This window comes from Panthera leo, chromosome B4 (genome assembly GCF_018350215.1).
Source record: "Panthera leo isolate Ple1 chromosome B4, P.leo_Ple1_pat1.1, whole genome shotgun sequence".
Classification (NCBI taxonomy): Eukaryota; Metazoa; Chordata; class Mammalia; order Carnivora; family Felidae; genus Panthera; species Panthera leo.
Window position 1 is genome coordinate 91,233,849 of NC_056685.1, and position 25,381 is coordinate 91,259,229.

The 25,381-nt window shown below is 40.6% G+C and overlaps 1 protein-coding gene across 10 annotated transcripts in view; it reads right to left on the reverse strand.

Moving 5' to 3' along the window:
• The window catches only part of GRIP1 (glutamate receptor interacting protein 1), a 682,479-nt gene that overhangs the window by 223,255 nt on the left and 433,843 nt on the right, over nucleotides 1-25,381 (reverse strand). For 4 of the 10 annotated variants that reach the window (XM_042947097.1, XM_042947096.1, XM_042947095.1 and 1 more), the window contains exons 1-2: nucleotides 15,512-15,529; nucleotides 13,949-14,248 (exon numbers count right to left, since the gene is read on the reverse strand). The exons of 3 other annotated variants lie outside the window; for them this stretch is intronic. In XM_042947097.1, coding sequence (XP_042803031.1) covers nucleotides 13,949-14,231 — 283 coding nt within the window. In that variant the 5' untranslated portion in view covers nucleotides 14,232-14,248; nucleotides 15,512-15,529. Of the gene's footprint in view, nucleotides 1-13,948; nucleotides 14,249-15,511; nucleotides 15,544-25,381 lie in introns of those variants that run through there. 3 more of the 10 variants (XM_042947104.1, XM_042947103.1, XM_042947100.1) reach the window with 2 other exon arrangements.

Below are 25,381 nucleotides of genomic sequence, written 5' to 3' on the forward strand. Positions count from 1 at the left end.
TTTTGGCTAGGTATTAAAGAAGATGTAAAAAATTCCAGAATCCTTACCTTCAGATACCAGCTGCAAGCCTCCCTTGATTTGTTTTCTTCTGCTCTCTGTCCTCAAGGTGCTTAAACTCTTGTGAGGCAGAGAAATGTAGGCTTTAGGGCTCAATTTGCGCAAAAAAGACATTTTTGAGTGAAAGAATGGATCTCATTTGACAGGGGAGTAAAGTAAGGCTTCGAGAAGTTAGTTGAAAGGATCTTAAAATACAGGATGTCAACCTGTATCTTTTCAGGCCATATATTCATGAGTTAATTGTTCTATGATGGAACTACAAAGCCCATGAGGGCAGGGAGCAGAAACTTTTAGAATGGATCAGGAACATTTTATGAATCAGAGAGTAACATCTGTTTCTGCACACTTTTAGTGTAGTAAAAGATGTTCTCCAAAAGATGAAAGTCACTATGGAAGGAGAAACGTCTATCCTTAGGATTTTGTTGGAATTGACCTACAGAGACAAAAGACCAGAAAACATTCCTGCTAAATCAAATTTCCATCTATGATGGCTGCATTTACGACGATAGTTGGGACTAGTAAATGAGGAAAGTAAAGCTTCCTACTACTGTATTGATCGTAAGATAATTGGAAAAGCTATATTTCCTTGGTCATGGACCTGATAAGAAAATCACTGGAGCTGGGGCCATTTTTTATTCATTTTTGTCCCGACACAGTATCTTGTATATTATAGGTGCTTAATAAGTATTTGTTCGTTGACTTTGTTTATTGTTTGGTTAAAAGGAATATTAACTGTGGTATTCAAATAGGACAGGAAAACTTACTAAGAAGAAAAATAAACACTACTTATACTCAACCTTTTTTATTTATTTAAAAAAATTTTTTCTTAATGTTTATTTATTTTTGAGACAGAGAGAGACAGAGCATGAATGGGGGAGGGTCAGAGAGAGAGGGAGACACAGAATCCGAAGCAGGCTCCAGGCTCTGAGCTGTCAGCACAGAGCCCGACGTGGGGCTCGAACTCACGGACCACGAGATCATGACCTGGGCCGAAGTCGGCCGCTTAACCGACTGAACCACCCAGGCGCCCCTCAACCTTTTTTAAAAATCACCATAACAACAACACTAAAGACATATGTAGTGTATCAGTTTTTGCTGACGTTTTTCTCCATTTAGTAAGCATTAGGAAGAAGAGTTTATTCTGTCTTCATACAATGCAATCCTCTGTGGCCATCTGACTTTCTATGTAACAAAGGGGAAAGGGTGAATGATACTATCTTTGTCATTATGATGGAAATGGGTAACAAATTATATGGTCCCACCATGCGAGCCACTTGATACAAAAATTCCTATGTAAGCAGAAGGTTGTTACAAGATATATTAAGGTGACAGAACTAGGACAAAAATGGAATGAACATGTATTAGCACTGAATGTGTCCCAAAGGTCGGCCTCAAAAGGCAAATACACAAACACAAACACGCATTAGGTATCAACTCCATTTAACAAATAAGAAAGGTAAAGCTCAGGGAGGGTAAGTGATTTGCTCAAGGGATGGTAAAGGGCAGGATAAGAAGTGTATCTGTCTCTATAGCAGATATAAGAATGTAATTTTTTTTTTTTTTTTTAAGTAAGCTCTATGCCCAGTGTGGGGCTTGAACTCATGACCCTGAGATCAAGAGTCACATGCTCTGTGGACCGAAACAGCCAGGCACTCCAGAATGTCTGTACTTTTTACGATGAGTTATATAAATGAAGACTTCATCCCAAATTCCAAAGATCAAAAAGGGTAAAGTGGAAAAAGAGGGAAATGGGTGTTTTAAAACTTTTGAATACTTAAAGATGACCACAACTTTTTTCTTTTCATCCTTAAAGACATGGGTTAAATTACTACTGTCCCCATTTTACTGGAGAGTAGAAATTACCTGAAGTTCAATAACCTACCCAAGGTTTCTTAGCTGTAAGTGACAGAACTAGAATCTGAATGAGGAAGTTGTATTCCAGAGGCTGTGCTATTACCCACTGTGCTATCTGACGTCTGGCCACAGCCTAAGCAGTCTCTGGCTTCATCCATCTTTACTGGCAAAGTCTTAAACTGAAGTTGTCAATGGCGATCAAATAACATACTGTAAGCACACCTGGGAGTATGATCTCGAAGGAACTCTGAACCTTAAGTTCAAGAAAGTCAGAGTCCAGGGTAACCCTCAGATAAATGGGAAGATTCATATGCATGGGATTCGTACGCTTTCATTCAGTTTTTCAAAGAGGTGTAAAACAGTTGATGTTTTCCTTCGAAAAGATCCATCTCTGCGTTTTCTTTTGCGTTGTGTTATATTCCATTAGGCAACAAAGGCTTCATTTCTTCCACTGCTGGTAATAAGAAGTGATTAATCACAATCACCTGTCACACTTAATTTAGCATTCATCCCATGAAAAGATTTTCCACAAGCCCCAAAGTGAAATTTACATTTTAATGTCCACAGATAAAAAAGTATAGCGGTATGTGTTACGTTTTTTTTCCACTATGAAAACCATTTTCAGGAATTTAGACTGTTAAATAATCATTCCTTTTATGAGACTGGCTCCAAAGATACATATACATTTTGAAATCTATAGTATTACTTAGCAATTTTAGTGCCTTCCTTTTTGCAGCCAATCATGGAAGACTTGTTTTTATAGCTTTCTCTGCAGAGTCATCTTAATTATAGGGAAATCCCTTCACAAATGGTTCCCCATTTTACAGTGCTTCGGCTGGAATCTCATATTGGTTTTATTGGAAATGATGAAAAATTACTCTTTCTGGGACATAGAATTAAGAATCAGGATTGGAAGTGAGCTACACTCTTTTATCTTCAGAAACACTTAAACTTATCACACTTCCTTCTAAACAGTTTTTCCCAAAGGGGTTTAATAAAGCAAAAACCTTTTAGATGTTCAGAATCATAGAAAAGTTTTCAAGTTGAAAGGTTTTGTGCAGGTTATCTGATTCAGTCCACACACTGAATTGACAAATAAGATAAGTTTCACCCAATTTATAGAGTGAGAGAACCAGCACTAGAAGTCCTGTGTATGGGCTGCCATTGTACCCTTCTTCCTAAGCTTTTCACATAGCTCACATGGGTGTGAGGGTTCTATGGATCTAATGACAGGAATTTCTTTGAGCCTTTCTTCAAAGTATTTATGACAACCTGGCATGTGCTCCATATTCATTTGGCTATTGTCTTCTTCCTCCAAAGAACAGAAACTCCACGAGGGCAAAGAATCTGTGGCCTCTAAGAGGGCGTCACATAGCGTGACTCAATAAACACTTGATAAATGAAGTCTCAGATTTAACGTTAAACACTCCCCCATAGTTTACACGTTCTTTCCTAAAATTCCCATGTTTGCCTTAACTAGAATTTTAAAAGATTAAACATCTTAATGCTCTCAAGGTAGAAGACTTCTTAAATGAGAAAAGAAAAGACTTCTTAAATAAGAAAAGGAGAATGTAATCAATTATGCTATATTAAAATTAGGGGGTTCTAATTCACCAAAAACTACCATAAAGAGATTGTAAATCAGAGTCACAAACCAAGAGAAGAAAACTGCCACACATATAAGCAACCAAAGATTAGTATCAAGAATACACAAATCACTCCTAGGAATCAAAAAGGAAAATAAATCCAAGTTACCCATTAGATAAGAAAAAAGATAAAAGATATGAATGTATATTGTAAAGAAAAGAAAACCCGTGTGGCTAATAATGGCCAATAAGATGGATATTCAACCTCTTTAGTAAGCAGGGACATAAAAATTAAAAACCACAGTGACATATACTTGAAAGAATTGAAGGCAGTGACTCAAAGAGTACACCAGTATTTGTACACTTATTTGTACATCCGTGTTCATAGCAGCATTAGTCACAATAGCCAAAAGGTGACAGCAACCCAAGTGTCCATCAACAAATGAGCGGAGAGGGGGCGCCTAGGTGGCTCAATGGGTTAGGCGTCTGACTTCGGTTCTGGTCATGACCTCACGGTTTGTGAGTTCAAGCCCCGCCATGGGCTCTGTGCTGACAGCTCAGAGCCTGGAGCCTGCTTTGGATTCTGCGTCTCCCTCTCTCTCTGCCCCTCCCCCTGCCCGTGCTCTCTCTTGCGCGCGCACGCTCTCTCTCTCAAAAATGAATAAACATTTAAAAAAAAATTTAAAAAAACCCACATGAGTGGAGAAAGAAAATGTGTTTTGTTTACAAATGGAATACTTAAAATGGAAAATTATTCAGCCTTTAAAAGGAAGGAAATTCTGACAGATGCGATAACATGGATGAAACTTGAAGGCATGTATGTTAAGTGAAATAAGCCAGGCACGGAAAGACAAATACCGTATGATTTCACTTACATGAGGTACAAAGAGGAGTCAAATTCATAGAGACAGAAAGTAGTAGAATGGTGTTTGCCAGGGGCTGGCAGGAAGTAGGGATGAAGAGTTATTGTTTAATGGGTATGGAGTTTTCGTTTTGAGAAAATGAAAAAGTTCTGGGAATGAATTATGGTAATAATAGTTGTACAACAATAAGAATGGACTTAATATCCCTGAACTGTCCACTTAAGATAGTTAAAATGGTATATTTTATGTTGTATAAGTTTTCCCATGATAGAAAAAGAAAGAAACCACAGTAAGATACCAGTTTATATCCACTGATGGACAAAGCACAAACCAAAAGACCCCTAAACTTCTGACAATACCAAGTATTTACAATTACTATGCACTGAATTGTGTCCCCAGAAAATTCATTTATTGAAGCTCTGACTGCCCCAGGTGATCGTATGGGAGACAAGGCCATTCAGGAGTTAGTTAAAGTTAAATGAGGTCATGAGGGTGGAGCTCTGATCCTATCAAACTCATGCCCTTGTGAAAAGGAAGAGTTACCAGAGAGCTTGCTCCCTCTCTCGCTGAAGGGCACAGCAAGAAGGCAGCCATCTACAAGCCAGGAAAAGAGCTCTCACCAGTAACTGAACCCCAATCTTGGACTTTATGGGCTCCAGAAGAGTGAGAAAATAAATTTCTGTTGAGTCAACCAGTCTATGGTATTCTGCTAAGGAAGCCCAAACTGACTAAGTAATGGTGGAGAAATGGGAACTCACAAGCTGCTGACAGCGGCGTATGTGGGAACAGACTGGTCTGGTCTAGCCAACCTGAAGAGGTGAGCACCCCTAGCCCCAGCAACTCCACTGTCTGGTTTGTCCAGAGAAACTCCAGCATGTGGGCAACAGATTAAGTACATGGACGTTACCTGGGACAGCTTTTGTGTTAGCAAAATCTGCAAATACCCAAAATATACCCAGAGAGGAAAAGACAAACTATAAAGAAAAATAGGTGAATAGGAAATTGAAAAACACAGGATGGTATCACATCTGGGGAGATAAAGAACAATGGCATCCTTGAGGGGAGTGCACTCATCAATTTTAAGCTGGGTGGTAGGCATGTGGATGTCTTACCATACTTTTATTTTACATATACAGAATATTTATTAACAATGAAATAAATGAAATCAATGACAATATGCATTATCAAAGGCATAACCTAACTACATTTGATTAATCTCGGTCCAAGACTTTTGATAACAATTACATTTCTCTTCCCTTGCTAGGTTCTTGTGTTTTTTATTTACAAAAGATAATAAAGAGTTAAGGAAAGTAATTGTACTCAATTTAAAGATCTCAACTTTTCATTTTATCCATTAAAAACTGAGCATCTGGCGAAACTAGAACAAGCAATCCTAAAATTCATATGGAACCACAAAAGGCCCCGAATAGCCAAAGTAATTTTGAAGAAGAAGACCAAAGCAGGAGGCTTTTGGGATCACAATCCCAGACTTTAGCCTCTACTACAAAGCTGTAATCATCAAGACAGCATGGTATTGGCACAAAAACAGACACATAGACCAATGGAATAGAATAGAAACCCCAGAACTAGACCCACAAACGTATGGCCAACTCATCTTCGACAAAGCAGGAAAGAACATCCAATGGAAAAAAGACAGTCTCTTTCACAAATGGTGCTGGGAGAACTGGACAGCAACATGCAGAAGGTTGAAACTAGACCACTTTGTCACACCATTCACAAAAATAAACTCAAAATGGATAAAGGACCTGAATGTGAGACAGGAAACCATCAAAACCCTAGAGGAGAAAGCAGGAAAAGACCTCTCTGACCTCAGCCATAGCAATTTCTTACCTGACACATCCCCAAAGGCAAGGGAATTAAAAGCAAAAATGAACTACTGGGACCTTATGAAGATAAAAAGCTTCTGCACAGCAAAGGAAACAACCAACAAAACTAAAAGGCAACCAACGGAATGGGAAAAGATATTTGCAAATGACATATCGGACAAAGGGCTAGTATCCAAAATCTATAAAGAGCTCACCAAACTCCACACCCGAGAAACAAATAACCCAGTGAAGAAATGGGCAGAAAACATGAATAGACACTTCTCTAAAGAAGACATCCGGATGGCCAACAGGCACATGAAAAGATGCTCAACGTCACTCCTCATCAGGGAAATACAAATCAAAACCACACTCAGATATCACCTCACGCCAGTCAGAGTGGCCAAAATGAACAAATCAGGAGACTATAGATGCTGGAGAGGATGTGGAGAAACGGGAACCCTCTTGCACTGTTGGTGGGAATGCAAATTGGTGCAGCCGCTCTGGAAAACAGTGTGGAGGTTCCTCAAAAAATTAAAAATAGACCTACCCTATGACCCAGCAGTAGCACTGCTAGGAATTTACCCAAGGGATACAGGAGTACTGATGCATAGGGGCACTTGTACCCCAATGTTTATAGCAGCACTCTCAACAATAGCCACATTATGGAAAGAGCCTAAATGTCCATCAACTGATGAATGGATAAAGAAATTGTGGTTTATATACACAATGGAGTACTACGTGGCAATGAGAAAGAATGAAATATGGCCCTTTGTAGCAATATGGATGGAACTGGAGAGTGTGATGCTAAGTGATGTAAGCCATACAGAGAAAGACAGTACCATATGGTTTCACTCTTATGTGGATCCTGAGAAACTTAACAGAAACCCACGGGGGAGGGGAAGAGAAAAAAAAAGAGGTTAGAGTGGAAGAGAGCCAAAGCATAAGAGACTCTTAAAAACTGAGAACAAACTGAGGGTTGATGGGGGGTGGGAGGGAGGGGTGGGTGGGTGATGGGTATTGAGGAGGGCACCTTTTGGGATGAGCACTGGGTGTTGTATGGAAACCAATTTGACAATAAACTTCATATACCGAAAAAAAAAACAAAAACAAAAACAAACTGAGCATCTGGGGCACCTGGGTGGCTCAGTCGGTTAAGTGTCTGACTTCAGCTCAGATCATGATCTCATGGTTCGTGGGTTCCAGCCCCACGTCAGGCTCTGTGCTGACAGCTCAGAGCCTGGAACCTGCTTCAAATTCTGTGTCTCCCTCTCTTTCGCTCTCTCAGTCCCTCCCCCGCTTGTGCTCTCTCCAAAATAAATAAATAAACATCATCATCATCATCATCAACAACAACAACAACAAAAACCTGAGTGTCCTGGAAACCAATCTTCCATTAAAATCATACTGATCTCATAGCCGTCCTGGTCTTGCTTAGGCGCATTATACAACTTCTCGGCATTAAGTGTCTGTCATATAATAATTCAGGAGAGAGCGAGAAATGGAAGGTCATAAATAAATAGAGTATAAAACTTCCAGTTTCAGGGCATAACTGGGACAGATAACAAAGCAAGCCAAATTCTGATTGAATAAGCTACTTGAACTGCCTGAAAGAGCTGGCTACGTAACTCATCACAATTTTACCAAAAGGGCTGCACAATCTGTGCCGGCTACCAAAAGGCATCAGGAACAGTAAGAGGTCTTCTGTATGTTGTCAACCAAGACTCCACATCATATATGTAAAGTCCAAGGGCCACTTAGAGATATGCCACGGCTTATACACACAATCATCCAGATCAACTCCCCCTTCAGGGTGAGAACGTCATTGTCCACGTGAAAGCATATACTGTTTTGGTTTTGTTTTTGTTTTGTTATAGCTAGAGGTAGGAGTGAGATGTTAGAAACAATGAGTGCAAAGAGTTAACAAAAAAAGTGTTGAAACCACTAAGAAGTGCTATATCTTATATTTTATCCCACCAGGGTAAACAAATTATTCCGGGGGCACTGATGATGTGACACATAACTGTTTCAGGTCCATTCACATTTACCGTTTTATTTAATCCTCAATATATCATCCTTGATAGGAATGACTTTTCCCATTTTATAAATGAAGAGAGAGACAGATTAAATACCTTGCCCAGGGTTGAGTGTAGGTAAAACGAGACTGATGGAATTCAAACCTAGTGCTTACTCAAAGTAAGAACTTTGGCCACTATACTGATTCTTTTTTTTTTTTGTTTGTTTGTTTATTTATTTTTGAGAGAGACAGAGACAGAATGTGAGTGGGTTAGGGGCAGAGAGAGAGGGAGACACAGAATCCGAAGCAGGCTCCAGGCTCTGAGCTGTCAGCACAGAGCCCTACGTGGGGCTTGAACTCACGAGCCGTGAGATCATGACCTGAGCCGAAGTCGGACGCTCAACCGACTGAGCCACCCAGGCGCCCCTATACTATTTCTTGATGACTGCCTTAAAAATTGTTTTTTAAAATGACAGCAAATAGGTAAAGGGGATTGAGAGGTATAAACTTCCAGTCATAAATGAGTCATAGGATGAAAAGTACAGCATAAGGATTACATACAGTCAATAATATTATAATAACTTTGTATGGTGACAGATGGCAATTAGACTCAGTGTGATGAGCACTGTGTAATGTTTAGAATGGTTAGATCATTATGTTGTACAGCTGAAACTAATATAACATTGTATGTCAACTACAATAAAAACAATTAGCAAACGAACAAAATTCAGATCATCGAGTCTAAGATGAGTCTTAGGATTTCTTATTTCCTGTTTTCTTTTTTGGCTCAGCCTTATATTCTACAGCTTTATTTATGGCACCTGTGAAGTGCATATGGTACAGTGTTGGTCCAGAGTGGGGGCTTTGGAGTGAGAGTGCCTGGGTATAAATCCAGAGGCAACACTTACAGCTCTGTGCCCTTGAGCAGCTTGTATCACCTCTCTGTGTCTTAGCATTTTTGTAAAATGAGGATAATGTCTCATAGTTTGGTTGTGAGAATTAAATAACAGAATGCACGTAAAGCATTTAATAGTTCCTGACAGATAATAAGCGCTTGATAAATACTGGCATTATCATTAGCAGCAAATACACATACACACATATGTATGTATTCTATGGGCTAATAAATGTTAGATATTACTATCAGTATTATAGTATACTAATAGCACAGCATATTACTATTAGTACACTTAGGTGCCAAGGGGCGAGGGGGCAGGGGCACAGAGGCAAGGCATCGGGGCAGAAAAGGATTAGGATGACGTTCTGGCAGAGGCTGAGCTTGAGGTGGGTTTTGAAGGGTAAGCAGGAGTCAGATGTATGAAGATGATATGTGTTCTGGGGAGCGAGGGTATTTCAGGATGAGGGAACGGCACGTGTGAAATCACACAGCATGAAATAGCACGATGTCCAGGGTGGACTGGTGGGGCAGAACATCAGCGTCAAGGGGCCAGTTACAGTGTAGTAGTTGGAGAGGAGATCACATTGAGGTAGACCACAGGGACCGGACAGCAAGTAGAAACTGACTCTTCCAGGCACGCAGGCTGTGAAGAGATTAATTGTTCTAGGAGCTGGAAAGAACCATGGAAAAGACTGATAAATAACCCGGCATAAAATGTCCACTTGAACTGTGATCAAAGTCTTGCTTTACAAATGTTTGCATTTTCTAGTACGAAAATAAAAAATTTCAGAGGTAAAAGTTGTAGAAACCATCTGCATCAAATATCCTCATTGCCATTTTTCTTTTTTCTCTCTTTTCTTTCGTTTTTAAATGTTTACTTAATTTTGAGATAGAGAGAGTACAAGCAGGGAGGGGCAGAGAGAGAGAGAGAGAGAGAGAGAGAGAGAATCCCAAGCACGCTCTGTGCTTGTCAGCACAGAGCCCGACGTGGGGCTTGAACTCACGAATTGTGAGATTATGACCTGAGCCAAAATCAAGAGCTGGACACTTAACAAACTGAGCTACCCAGGCCCCCCTTCATTGCCATTTTTCTATTAAAAACTGCCACACATGAGAATGAGAGAAATCTATTTTCTCATGACACATATAAGGAGCTGGATGAATTTAGTGCAAGCACAGTTACAGTAGTAGGATTAAAATTGAGGTTGAGACAAACTTGAAGGAAATAGAATTAAAACGACATCATTCTTCTTTTTGTCTATTCTGAACTACCAGTAACCTAACCTCTTGAATGCATGATGTACCTTTCCACATTGTCATGCTTGCCTCTAGAATGCTCCCCTTTTTTCTCCTTTCGGTCTGATATCTTCTACTTGGCCTTCAAAATGTAATGGAAGGTTCATTTTCTCTGGGAGCCTTCTCCGATACTCCAATCTGCTTTAGAGACACATCCTTTTGCTCCCAGACCTCAGGCATACTCCCATCTTAGCAATTATATTACATCATACTGTACTATAATTGTTGGTGTTATATTTATTTGCAATAAACTATGAGGTCATCAAAGGTAGGGACCATGGTTATTCAGAACAGAGATCGCGCATGACTTTATACTCCTAATAACACACATTACTTAGCATATACTTGGCACTAGATAATTGCATGTAGTTTGTTAACATCAGGCGAGCACAAAATGAAAAATAAATGTATCACCCTGAGAATAACGACCTTAAAACAGATTTCTGATTTCGCTACCCGAAAAACTACAAATAGATAACATGGAAAAATGCCCCAGAGGTATCCAAAGCAGGATGGAAGTCTCACACAGTGTCTCTCAAAGTTGCTTTGGGCGGTGGTATAAATATGAATTTTTTCTCTCTCACGTCCATTGAAACTCTGCTTTGGTTTCCAGATCAGTCCACCTTCAAACCAATAGTTATGATTTTTCATTATTGTGAAAGAAGAACTCTCTCATCCACAAAATAGGCTCTTATAGCATTGCTGGATCATTTTCCCCACACATGAGCATAAAAACTAAAAGTAAGGAGTATTCAAGGGATTAATGTTTCAAGTAAAAGCCATACAGGATTTTGCCACAATCTTTCAAGAGAATCTACTCTCTGGTTCTCCCAAAGCACATTTTCCATGCCAAGAAAAATCACTTGTATTTCAAGGCAAAAACAGACAAAATATTGCCTGGAAATAGTCTGCAAACCCCAGTCGGGGGGAAAGTTCCTTATAGAACAAGGACAGAAGAACAAGCCGTTAAGCCTTATTTTCAGGCTATTGGGGGACAAGTACAGAGCCTGAAGCACACAGATGACAGGAGCAGATCTGTGCTTCATAAAGATCCCTCCAGCTGCGGGGTAGAGGACAGAGAATGTGTAGGGCCCAGGAAGGCAATTAGAAATATAATCTAAGTACTCCAAAGACCAGCATTTGGAGATTATTTAGAATAATTTTCAAGTCCACTTGGAAGAATAAATGAGTAAGAATGGACGTGACGCCTTCCAAGCTCTCCATCCTCTGTCCTAGCCAAGACATCGAATTCGTTGTAAAACGACCGTCATTAAAATAGAGTGACAGCAGAGCAGAAATGGCGCAGACGGCTGATTGGAACAAAAAGTCAAGAAATACGCCTAAGTATAGATGGGAATTTAGGTCATGACAAAGGGGCAAGTGGAATTGTTTTAAAAAGTAATGAGGCTCTGGCCATAACAATAAAATAAATTCTAGATGGAGCGAAGATTTCAAGGTACAAAATAAAAACAGGTGAAAACCAGTGCCAGGCAGTTCTCAAAAGAAGGATAGCAAATACTCAGCAAACACAAATGGCAGTTTTTATGCAGGGGGTTGGCAGGGATGTACAAGGATAATATTCCTGGACAGTGAGGTTCTAGGAGAATCAGGGCACGTCCACTCCCTTGGTGAGAATATAAAATTGGTATGTCCTTTTCTGGAAGACAGTTTAATAATGTAAATCAAACCTTTAGAAACCTCACACCTAGGAATGCATCCTAAGGAAATAACTGGACAGCAACCTCAACACAGTATGTACGATAGAGGCAAGTGCAATATTTTGAATAGTAAACACTGAATAGTAAACACTGTTGTAAATAGGGACAACGAAAATGTCCTGACAGAGACAAGGAAGTACTGTGGAGCCGTTCAACGTGAAGATGCAGAACTAGTTTAACGACATGGAAAGATATTCACAATTTATTGGTAGGTGAATAAACAAGAGTCTGGGACAGAGTAGGCAGTACAACACTATCATATGTATTTGCATTGAAAATAAAAGGGGGAGTTTACGCAGAACTATTGATGGTAGTTTTCTCCATGAGATTATAATTGATCTCTGTTTTCTCATGCGTTCTCTGCAATTTTATTGCCGTGACTGCTTTTATAATTGAAAAAAAGAAAAGAAAAGTAAAACCTCTACTTCCCTTTACAAAGAAGTGTCAAGAATATAGCGGTGGTGGGGTTGATAACTCAAGAGGATGCAGAAAGAGCAAGCGCCTGCATCACATGCCAAGTCATTAACAAGCGCCTGCTGTACCGTTTCTTCTCTGGAGTCAAGGAGAAAAACAGACGCAGGAAGACTTTCTACACTGAACCGCAAGAAAAAAAAAAAAAAGAATACAAATCCTTGTCAGGAGAGCCAGCGGGGTGACTGACTAAATTACAATACATTTTGCACTTCGGTCGCGCAGGTAAGACAGACACTAGAACCACATTTTTTACACTCAATCCCCGTATCATGCCTGCCAACTGATCAAATCCCGTCAAATTTTATATAGTACAATTTAGGTTAAAGAGTCATAGTCTTCCCTTGTGGAGGTCACGTTTGCATGAAATCTCATGCCACTCTATGTTTTTTCACTTAGCAAACAACAAAAAGCTGTTTGGCAGACCCCCCAACGTTGCCTATCAATCATAGCATGCCTTAATATGTAAATGTCTTCATAATAATTCAAAATCAGTAACAATAGATGCCACCTTCCTTTTGTGATGTATAGCTTCCCATGTTTAGTGAAGGAACAGGCAAGGCATTCTTACTATTAGTATCATTACTCTTATTCCTGCTTATACACATAAAAGAAGTTACTATCAGAGGAGACTATATCCCCAAGGGTTTCAGAGTCCATCGGTCACAGATTCAGAATCATACACAGTTTTGTTTTCATGCTGACATATTTTTTTTTCAGCTTCTACAAATAAGAGTTTTTACATGAGAAATACTGGAGTTGAACAATTTTATCTTTGTGTAATCTACACAATATAGAATTTTAAGATTATGGAACTCATAAAGTTCAGTCTCCTCATCTTATTGAAAAGGAAACTAAAACCCAGGGAGACTGAGTGAGTGACTCTCCTCATTAGCAGAATGGGAGCCAGACCTCAAGTCGCCTACCTCCTCCGTTAGAGCGTTCATCATGCTGCACAGAGAACCTGAGCCACTACGACCATGACAATTCATAGAGCATTTCAACATACATTTAGTTCCCACAACAACCCTGTGAGGTGTTAATATTGTTATTCTCATTTGGGAGAATTTAAGTGACTTTGTAACACTTTGAGCCATACGGCCCAAGGCTTTATAGCCAAAGGTAAGAGCTTTTCCACTCTGAAATCAAGACGGGGGTGTGTTTGCTATAAGTAACTCTTCAGTTCAAAGGGATCCAATGCTGAAAAAGTTTTGGAGCCTTAAAATTATATAACAATCTCATAAAAAGATTCACAGGTTGTAAGACCATTATTTTCCAAGAAAAAGTCCTTTTGATCACAGATCTCAAAGCATCAACTTCCTATAGATAATTGAAAATTGAACTCAGAGAATAATGAAAGCTTACCACTGTTTAGTTTAGCAAGAAACTCGAGAGGGCTCTGATGCAGGTTAACCTTTGTATCATTAATATCAGGCAGCTTACAGCTTAAGTAAAAATCGTCAATGTAAGCATCTAGGGCTTTGGAGGCAGAGAAATATGGCTTTTCTTTATATTGGATGGAACCATCAACATTAAAGGAGATCCTGTTGAGGACTAAATTTGCTGGAAGAGAAGGGTTGGAAGTGCTAAATTGAAGTTTCTTAACTGACTTTGCCATGGCTTTCTCAAACTGGGCTGCAATGTCCATTCATCTTTCAAAAAACCCTAAACACAAACGAAGGTAGACAAGATTTCAGTTAAATAGGAATGGGTGATGATACAGAATCCTTGCTAATCTTTGCATCACCTGTATTTCTGTTTTACAACACAATTGCTTTTTATCCCCTTTTACGCTGTAAGTATATTGAGCTCTCAAGCCCTGCATTGATTGACAGCTTTATTGAGCATAAGCATAAGCTATACTGTAGAAACATATTAGGGAACTAAGAAGATGAACCTTGCCAGGTAAAACATAAAATACAGGTGTTGCTCTCCTTTGGTTTTATTTTTTTTTTTAATTTTATTAAAAATTGTTTTTCAACGTTCATTCATTTTGGAGAGACAGAGCATGCGCGGGGGAGGGGCAGAGAGAGACTCCAAAGCAGGCTGGCTCCAGGCTCTGAGCTGTCAGAACAAAGCCCAATGCGGGGCTTGAACTCGTGAACCGTGAGCGTACAACCTGAGCCAAAGTCAGACGCCTAACTGACTGAGCCATCCTGGCGTCCTGGCTCTCCTTCGGTTTTAGTTTTACTGGATTGGATAAGTAATTCTGGAGTCTTGAGATATTTTTATTTGCTACATTAAAACAGACAAGCCTCCAGAATTATGTCATAGCTTTTATTCCCTACATCTGTCCCCACTCCATTGATAGGACAGGGGAAGCCATGTCTGAAGACAAGAAGACAGGAATAGGGGACCCTGGCACAGAAATGATGGCAAAAAGAGACTAGGGAGCAAGATGAGGTGAGTGCAGAAAGGAGCAGATTTAGTGGGGGGGGCCGTTGGGTCCTCTGATCTTCTGGCACTCTGGCCTTGGTGCAAGAGTTCAGCAGCTGTGAGCCTCTGTAGTGCCACCTTGTATCGACCACTTACTCTCCATAGCAACTATAAAAAATAGGTGTTATCAGTAACCTCATTTTTGAGATAGGAATATGGTGGCACATGAGGATTAAGTAGCTTGTCTGAAGGTATTGCGTAGGGAAGCACACAGCCAAGGTTGAACCCCAGTGGCTGGATCTGAGCTTGAACTTAACCACTGCACTAGACCCCCGGTCCACTTTCACATGTGTGCTGGAACTGCCAGTATGACCTGTGATTTCTAAATGTCAGCCACCGGTAACATGCTGGAAATGTCTGCCAAGCCAGGGTGCCTGGGTTCCATGGTCTCTCATTTCTCTAAAACACTTAAAGAGTATTTACTGGTATGTGCAAGGGGAAATGCCATTTATTTGATAACAACATAAGTAATGCCAAAGAGAGAGTACTCACTTTCAGTCCTTTGAAATTCAAGTGGATATGCTGTATTTTCAGAATGTTACATTCCATGACATCATAATGCCCGAAATTACCATCTGTGGAATGTCATTTAATTTCCTCTAATGTAATGGAGTTATGCAGAGGCCTCGAAGAACCTGGAGAAAACTATGGATCATCTTCCCACAAAAACGGACGATGGCAGACACAAACACAATGGGTTCTAAGATTCTGGAAGCCCATTCATAGTCCCCTTGCATCTGAACCATAGATTGACTTTTTATCTAAAGGAAGTAATAGATGTGTGAAGAAAGAAAGGGAAAGAAGGTTAACTAGGAAAGGGACAGTAAGATTCTTGCCAGGAATGGAATGAACCTGACATCACACACTCTTCAAATGAGATGAGAAAGTATTTTTTGATATTTTAAAGGCTCAGCTCAATAGGCACTTTCTTTGTAAATCACAATCACGGTCATCTTCCTCCTTCTTCTCTGAATTTGTAAGGATGAATTAGTTACTATTACAGACACTGGGCTTTAGAACTAAGGGAGAAGTAGGTTAAACTCGGTTCTACCTTTTACTAACTCTGTGTTTCTATCCTATCCTTAATACGTGATGTCCTCATTTTAAATTCTGCTTAATAATACTTCGCTCATAGAGTGGCTGTGTTTGATCTTCTGCTGCTTTGTACCAGAATGGTCACAGCAGGGGTAAATATTGAAATATTTTCAAAACAGCTGGCAAAGCCTGCTACCCTTCAGATGAACCTCCTCCTAACACACACACACACACACACACACACACACACACACACACACACACACCTTCTTGCAACCCTAGCCCTGACCAGTGCACCCAGAAGCCCCCAGACCTTCCCATAAGTTATGGTTGATGTCCCTTCTGACTGTCCAGTGCCTAGCCAGACAGATTGCTAAGTGTCTTGAATACCATCCCTGAGAAGATACGGTATTCAGTAAGTGTCAATGTTTTTCCTTTCCCCATCCTTAGGTACTTTGCCTGTCCCTATTCATACTTATTATGGCTTGACCTACATGATAGCTGGGTGTGAGTCTTTTTCCCTCTCTAAGTTCAAACAAAATCAGGGACGGGTGGGTATCCCAAGCTTTCCAGCCCATGGCAGTTGCTCGACAAGTGTGTGTTGAATTTGTCAAAATATTCCTTTTACTATAAAGAATTCCAGCGTGATTACTGCAGTCATGAAAATGTTCCGGAAGATCAAGTCCTTTGGGTTTACTCGTAGCTGCTGAGAAGTCACAAACTAGGCAAATAGGATAATGTATTAAATCAAGGATTTAATGAGAGAAGGGTTGAATGCAGAGAGCAAGAAGCTGATGAGGGAGTTGGTAAGATTATTATCCGTGGTGACACTGGCTTTGAGGTTCACTTATAGCAAATCTTTAGCACCAGACTGTCCTATGTGCATCTACAGAGGGAAGTCCAGTTTTAACTGGAGATTTAGTTATTTTTTTTAATTTATTTTTATTTTTTTTAATATATGAAATTTATTGTCAAATTGGTTTCCATACAACACCCAGTGCTCATCCCAAAAGGTGCCCTCCTCAGTACCCATCACCCACCCTCCCTTCCCTCCCACCCCCCATCAACCCTCAGCTTGTTCTCAGTTTTTAAGAGTCTCTTATGCTTTGGCTCTCTCCCACTCTAACCTCTTTTTTTTTTTTTTTTCCTTCCCCTCCCCCATGGGTTTCTGTTAAGTTTCTCAGGATCCACATAAAAGTGAAAACATATGGTATCTGTCTTTCTCTGTATGGCTTATTTCACTTAGCATCACACTCTCCTTAACTGGAGATTTAAAGGCATTTTCTTTTTTTTTTTTTTTTAATTATTTTTTAATTTTTTTTTAACGTTTATTTTAATTTTTGAGACAGAGAGAGACAGAGCATGAACGGGGGAGGGGCAGAGAGAGAGGGAGACACAGAATTGGAAGCAGGCTCCAGGTTCTGAGCCATCAGCCCAGAGCCCGACTCGGGGCTGGAACTCACGGACCGCAAGATCGTGACCTGAGCCGAAGTCGGACGCTTAACCGACTGAGCCACCCAGGCGCCCCTTAAAGACATTTTCTATGTCACCTAATTGCACGAATAACACTGTAAAGGAAACTTGCTAATCACATATTTCTAAAACAACAGAGAGGGAAAAATCAATGTGTAAGATGTGTTGATAATCCTGGTGAGTGAGCACCAGTTATAAACTTCAGCTGATTGTGGCTTCCATTTTATCATACACATGGCAATGTGCAAATTCATTCTCTTGGTTTTTCACCTATTTCTCACTCATAGAGGCTCAGCAAAGAAACGAATGAATACTCTGGTAGTTTAAAAAGGCGAGATGACCATATGCAATAACTAAGAGAGGAAAAAAGAATCAATAATTTCCTAACTATAAATCAAACAAAATGGAGATTGTCTGTATATTTTTCCCCTGGCAATTTCATGTTTGAAGTTGGTCTGGCTCCATTCTCTTTGATAGTGTTTTAAAAAATGTATTCAATCTATAAAACCTCAGAGTACATCTATCTACCAGGGGGCAACAGATTCCTGAAGCATATAGAAGATGATAAGTAGGACTAGAGAAAATCATTAGCTCTGTTTCCCTTATCACTTCAGGTTATATCAGGCTCAGTCCAAGAAGCTGAGGCCCTCAGTCCTGGGCAGGGAGAAAGGTCCAGAGATTTGCACAAAGTCCAGTTTCCCTCTTTCATTCAATTCAATCGAACACACAATTACTGACTGCCAATGTGTAAGGAACTGTGCTAAGCACCGCATAGGGATACAGGGACGGACTGGACTTGATTTCCCTCACAAGAAGCCTACAGTCCAGTAGGAAATACAAAGGCAGCATATAAATGAGTGCAGCCCAAGAAAGGACATGCTAATGCCATCAAGCACCCCCAAGAGTGGCTGGAATACAGAGAAGAGAGAAATCGCTTCTGTTTGAAAGAATTGGGGAAAGTCTCATTTCAGACAGAATATTTAAACTAGGACTTCCAAAAGAGGTAGCATTCAGACACACAGAAGTGAGGAAAACAGATATTCCAGAAGGAAGGAACAACATAATCAAAGGTACAGAAATAGAGAACACCTGTATGCATGTAGAGAGGAAGGAATCTATCTAATTTTTGTGGTTGGTCAGGCAGTGAGAGAAGAGGATGGAAATACTATATTCTCTGCCGTATGGCCAAAGGGATGAGAGCTTCAGGGCCAGGTATTGGGCCTATTTTACAGAAAAGGAAAATTGAGCCACAGAGAGCTTTTCGAGTGCTCTGAGGGAATAGATCTAGTGAGTAACAGATCTGAGACTTAAAGCTTCAAAGCTCATATTCTTTCCGCCACATCCGCATGTCTACCACGGGCCTATCTTCCCCCAAGAATGGCTGAGTAAAACACAGACTCTCCTGGCCACTCCTTCCTTCTGCATCATGGCGGTTAGCTCCAAATCCAATGGACAGTATCTGACCTCGCCTTTGCAGCCACCAGAAATCTGTACCCCAGCTGAAGTCCCTGAGGCACTCGTGCTTTTGAAAATCTACTTGGGTCATCTGGCCAATGGGATACCTTACTAGCCAGCATCCATCTATGCTAGCTGTATCTCAGGATGCTTGAGGGAGACTGGAAGCATCGGGACAGAAATATTCCTCAATCTTATGAGCTTTGTCCAAGAAATTTAGTAAGCAAACAAAACGTATTTTACTAGAGAGAGATTATCTTCTCTGGTGTCAGTCTGATTCTGATGAAACTTTGAGCCCTCAAAGATCAAGCTGTAAAACATGCTATGCTTCAGAATTTGAATTTTAGTAGAATAGTCACTGCAATGCACCTTAAGTTTTCTCAGTACAAAGCACCCAATGGAAACACTTCATACATTCCCTTAAGCACCAGACACTGTGACAAGTAATACCTTCTTTGAAGCCTAGCTTGCACATAGGGTCACTATTATTAACTATTCAGATTCTAAACCGCAGGCTGATCTTAATTACCGAGAAAGAATTCGAGAAGACACCAGCGTTTGCAACACACGGGACCTTACAGATCAAGAATACTCTCTTCGAGAGTTGTCTGCTAGTAATCTGGTAGATGGTAACCGATGAGCGAAACCATAAACTGGTGCTCCTCGTGTGTTTTGTAGTTTGGGGTATGTAATATTTCAGACTAACAGCTTATTGCGGGTTTGTGTCACATTCTTTTACAAACCCACCTGGTAACCCCTATATACATAAGGAACCACGCTCACCAGTTTCACATCAAGCAGCATGACTTTGGGCAAACAATTTAACTTCTCTGTCCCCAAACGTCCTCATATCTAAAATGGTAATAATAACCAGTTGCCAGCCCTGATATAATGATTAAAGGGGATACTATGGGTAACACTTAAAAAAATGCCTAATACACATGGAAGTTGCTCATTAAACAGTCTGCTGTTGGTATCATTGTGATTGCCTAGTGTGGGTTAGTATAGATCACCTAAGTGTGATAGGTCCTCCTGCCAGAACATCCATTTCCCATTGGGATGCCTGTAATTTTGTGATTTTAGGGGACTGTACCCTGCCCAGTCAAGCAGTCGTGTAGCAACTTTAGAATAATAAGCTCCAAAATGAGAAACCTAGAATTTCATTCATTGTAACCATTAATCTCCTTACATTCACATCCCATAGATGAAAGGATTATCCCAAAGCAGGATCGATACTTGATTCATTCCACATCCTAGAATCTTCTGTAGAGTCTAGGAAGCCTGAGGCTGGAGGAGAGGCATCAGCAAAATTTAAATTATTTCCTAAATCTTAAGCTTTAAGAGTTATTACGTTCCGCTCTAGGGATTGCTTTTCTCCCTCTGTCACTTAGTGGTTCGCAACCCCCCCCCCCCACAAAAAAAAAACCCGTTTTCAATTTCTCTTTATTTCCAAATCAGAATAGTCACGATTATTGTTCTCTTAATGTGGATGTGAGAGCTTCTGCAAAAATAGCTGCCAAAAAGACTTTAAAAGATTTTATTCACTTTAATACACCATGACTAATTGGGGGAAAACAGCAAACAACCACATTAGGATTGTGTCTGTAGGCCTGTAACCATTCACCGGCACACTGGCAACACATTAAGTGAAATGTTACTATATTGGGTAATGAGGAAAAAATTCCTTTGCTTGCTGGAAATCTCTATGGACGTAACTGTAAGGAGGAGCAAAGGGGAGTTTCTACTCATGCTTTCTGAGCTAAATAATATCATCCATCGCCTCTGAATACATTGTTGTTATTAAGGAAAAAAATACTAGAATCAGGAAGGGAGCCCTATGCTGCACTCGGTATTTTAAGGGTTTTCTCAGCCGTGGTGGTGGCACCTGGAAATTAGGAAGGGGGGGTTCTGGGTCGTATGTTTCCAGTGAAGAGAAGAGAAGTGTTCCACCTTTCGGGAAAAATGGAAGACATTTCTTAACACAAAATCAAAGGAGGTGAAATAAATTGTTATTAAAATACTCCTAGATGCAAGCCCTACAGAGAAAAACGAGGAAATGTCGGGGATGCCTTTGACTGCACGGAGATTCTAATGTATGGTAGAGAGAAACGTGAGTTTGAGATTCCGCAGGTGGCACTGGACACAGGGTGCTGGGCAAAGTATGTTGCCGGCAAGCTGATGTGTCCCTCTCTCCCCACGGGCTTCTGCCCTGTGTGGCCTGATGTGACTAATGAGACGTCTAGCCTTTCCTCTTAGAATCTGGTGAGAGATTTCCACTTCAGAGGCTCTTACCTGGAACTTTCTTTAGGGCCTAGGTCTGACTCACACATGGGAGAAAGGCGCAGATGAGGGTTATAAAACAGGCCACACGCTTTTCGTCTCTAGTTTGTTTGATCTGTGAAGTCGAAATGCCAGTTGCTTTACTTGAAAGATTCCAGAGGCAAAGAAGAGTATTTAAAAAAAACAAAACAAAACAAAACCTGGCGTGTTTTCATTTGGTTGTTCTTGGATAATTTTTTGTGCTCACAATTATATTGGGCCCGATGAGTTGTAGCTAGTACCTGTGTGATGGCTTTGCTGCTCTTGGAACGAGCTGGGTCCCTGGATTCCTTGACAGTGATTCTAGATCACAGGTTCTGTTTGCACATATAATTTTCACAGAGTTTCCCAATTGAAAAGGGAATTAAAAGCCCCACAAATCTCCTTCCCCAAAGTATTGGCATAATGAATCCAACCACTACCCTATTATAATTTTCCAAGCATCTGTGTGGCCAAACAGCAAGCTACTAAACTTTACAAACTTTAGGTACCCCTATAAGCTGAACAGCTAATGTTTTCATAGAGGATTTAACGATTTTGTACTGGCCTGCCTATCTCCTAAAAGTATCACCTAGAGTGAATACTAATTCGGGAAACAGAATCAGTGAACAATCTATCATCTCTGGATTAGCAGTTCCTCCATTTATTAATCTGATGTAGTAGAAGCTTTATCCTTTTCTGCAGTTCCTTCCACACCTTGGCATGTCAGCATTTATGTCACGGAGAGTGTATCGAACCCAGGAAGTTATTGACCCATGCTTGACCTAAAGGAAGAAACTATTTGCTATAAGAATGTGGCAGATTTGGGGCGCCTGTGCGGTTCAGTGGGTTAAGTGACCGACTCCTGATTTCGGCTCAGGTCATGAACTCACGGTTTGTGAAGTTGAGTCTCACGTTGGGCTCCATGCTGACAGCATGGGATTCTCTCTTCCTCTCTCTCTGCTCCTACCCTGTTTGTTTTCTCCCTCCTTCTCTCTCTCTCTCTCAAAATAAATTAAAAAATAAACATTAAAAAAAAAGAATGTGGCAGATTTATCGTAAGCCCTTTCCAAGAGGATTGTTTCTCCCGCTCATACCCGACACATGGCAATGAAAATTTAAAGCAAAGCTAAGGGAGCACAGCCACACTTAGACAAGTATCTCTTTGAATGAAACTTTGAACTGAAATGTACACCACTGGGTAGATGTAGGGGTGGCCCACTGAGTTCAGGAGTGGACCCAGACTGTACACACAGAATCAGAGAGAATGGAGACTAAAAGTCCACGGATGTAGGATGCCTACGGATGTAGGATCATCACCTGCGACAGCGAGCTGGGGCAGGCATCCCTGCCAGTGAGCAGAGGCTGAAAATGCTTCGACCACTGCCCAGGACTGTGATCACTAGTTGGCTGGGGAGGAGGGAAGGAGCATAGCTACCAAACCTCAACTCTAGACTTAAACTCTCTCAAACAAGGGAAAACAATCCCTAACAGTCCCATAAAAACCAGCTTCTCAATGGTTGGACCCAGGAGGACAAAAAAAAGACAACTACAAGAAGTTGGGACAAGGAGAGGCGACCTTGAGGAAAGGGGAAAAAAAATCAACAAGCAAAACAAGCAAAACAACAATAACCAAAGGAAAACTTCCACCTGAGATGAACTTGCAAACAAGAAGCGTAATATCATACCACAGTGAAAACAATCCACGCCAAAAATACGATAAGGACAAAGACATAGGTCCAATCCTACAGAAGAGGTGGAATTTGAATCGGACTTGTGGGAAGACATTCTGGGAAAGTAGAAAGGGAAGGGGCATTTCGTGAGGAAGAACCACATAGGCGAAATCATGGAAGTGATTCAATGTGGAATGGTCCTGGCTTTCTAGGAGTTATTGGAGGGTTGATGAGAGAGGTTGGAAATTGTGGGAAAGGGAGACATGCTTTATATGTTGAGATGCGGCCAAACTATGGTGACGCCCTAGGGCCAGGAAGAGAAGTTAATGTGACTTGTGAACAACGGGAGCAGGGGAAGATGTGATGAAAGAGGTAGCAACATTGTGCAGGAAGGAATAGAGAGGGAATGGGGTAGTGGCCAGACCTTTCAGGAGGTGTTGAGGGTAGTTAAGATGTTACAGAATGATGTTTGTGCCATAATGATTCAAGAAAAATGGAAAGAGATGGTTTAAGGTAGATTCCATAAGTAACAGATTGGGTTAGCCACTGGGGATAAACAAGAGGGAAAATTTAAATATCTCAAGTCTGGGAGGCTGGTGCCACTAAAGCAACGGTGAAAATGAGAAAAGGCATTCCCTCGGGAATGAAGAAAAAAAAATCTAATTTAGTGATGCTGGTATTTCACATTCTTATTTTATTTTTAAGCATTCTCATTTTATTTTACTATAAGCAGGAAGATGAAGAAAACATGGGATGCCTTACTACCCATCATCAAGATTTAACAAATGTTTACATTTTAGCAAAATTGCATCAGATATTTTTAAAGAAATAAAGTGTTCCAGATGCAACTCCAGACCAACATCTCTATCTCATTTCCCTCTTTCTTCCCCCAGAGGCAACCACTATCCTCAACTGGGTGTTGTTATCCTTCAGCTGTGGAGGTTTTTATACTTTTCCTTTAATTGGATGCTCCTATAATATATACTACTGTTTTCTGTGCCTTACCAATTCACATAAAATCCTTCGGCATATTTCTTGCCATCTTTTTATTTCTTCTTTTCTCTCACTATTATGCTTTGAACACGTACTGATGTTGATACAGGTAGACCTAGCTTATTGATATATCATATTTGAAGGAGGTTAGATATACTGAAGGTCAGGCGAGAGATTAAAAATAGAGGTGCTGATTTGAAGCCTATAAACATACAGAGAATAACTGAACTGTGAGCACAGCTTTATTTTCCAGGAAGGACAAGGCATCCCCTAGACCCTGAGGTCTTGAGTGTAATGACCCTGTGTTACTTATCTTTGAAAGTCCCATAGCACCAATCATGATGCGATACTCCATGAACGTTGGCTAAATGAATGAATGGAGCTTTCTTCCCCCCTGCCCTTTTCTTGCTGTAAAGTCTGCAATGCACGGCTTGGAAAAAGGAAACCACAGGTGAATTTAAACTATAAGTGAACTTTATTAACTAGCACGGTATTTTTTTTCATAGAACCAACATTTTTAGATTGTGAGATTTCCCAATTAAAAAAAAAACAACACAAAACAGATACCTTGCTCTTATTGCAACATCTAAGTACCTGGCTTGTACTTCTTGTACTGGCTTGCACAATGCCTGGCTTGTACTTCTTCCTGGCAACAATCGAGGTGAGTGGCTGCAGTAACCTTTAAATGGGCCGTATGTTTCCAGCATGATACCAACACCTCCCCCTGCAGTTCTGACCCCCAGGCCAATTGTCAGTTACGACGGATTATTGCTTGCACGGTTGTTTTTCATACGGTAGGAAATATTTCAGTGTATTCTAGCCTCTGAGAAAGAGGGGAAAAAACAGAGAGGGACTGACAGGGCCCAGTGCTTCACACAAAGTTGGAGAGAACACATTTCTTTGCAAAAGTGAAGACTACATATCCTTAGATGTTCAACACACAATGGTGCACACAAACAGCGTCTCCTGGTCAGGCAGTCTAGGTCACGGGGAACGGCACGTATTTATTTATTACATAAATATTAAATATGTCGATTCTATTGACATTTTGGTGAGCAATCCAACCCTCCCTCCTCAGATACTTTTAGAATATAATATTTTTTACATGAACTATAAAGAAAGGAGCTTCAGCTTTTCAGTATTTATTTTCACACAGTGTTCATCCCAATAGAAAACCCTCCCTAATAACCTGGAAACCTTCTCCTTCCTCCTCCTCCTCCTCCTCCTCCTCCTCCTCCTCCTCTTCTTCTTCTTCTTCTTTTTATGTTGTGTTTATTTTTGAGACAAAGAGCACAAGCAGGGGAGGGGCAGAGAGAGACGGAGGATCTGAAACGGGCTCTGCACTGACAGCAGAGAGAGTCTGACATGGGGCTCCTACAACTCACAAACCATGAGATCAGGACCTGAATGGAAGTCAGTCCACCCTCTTAATTTC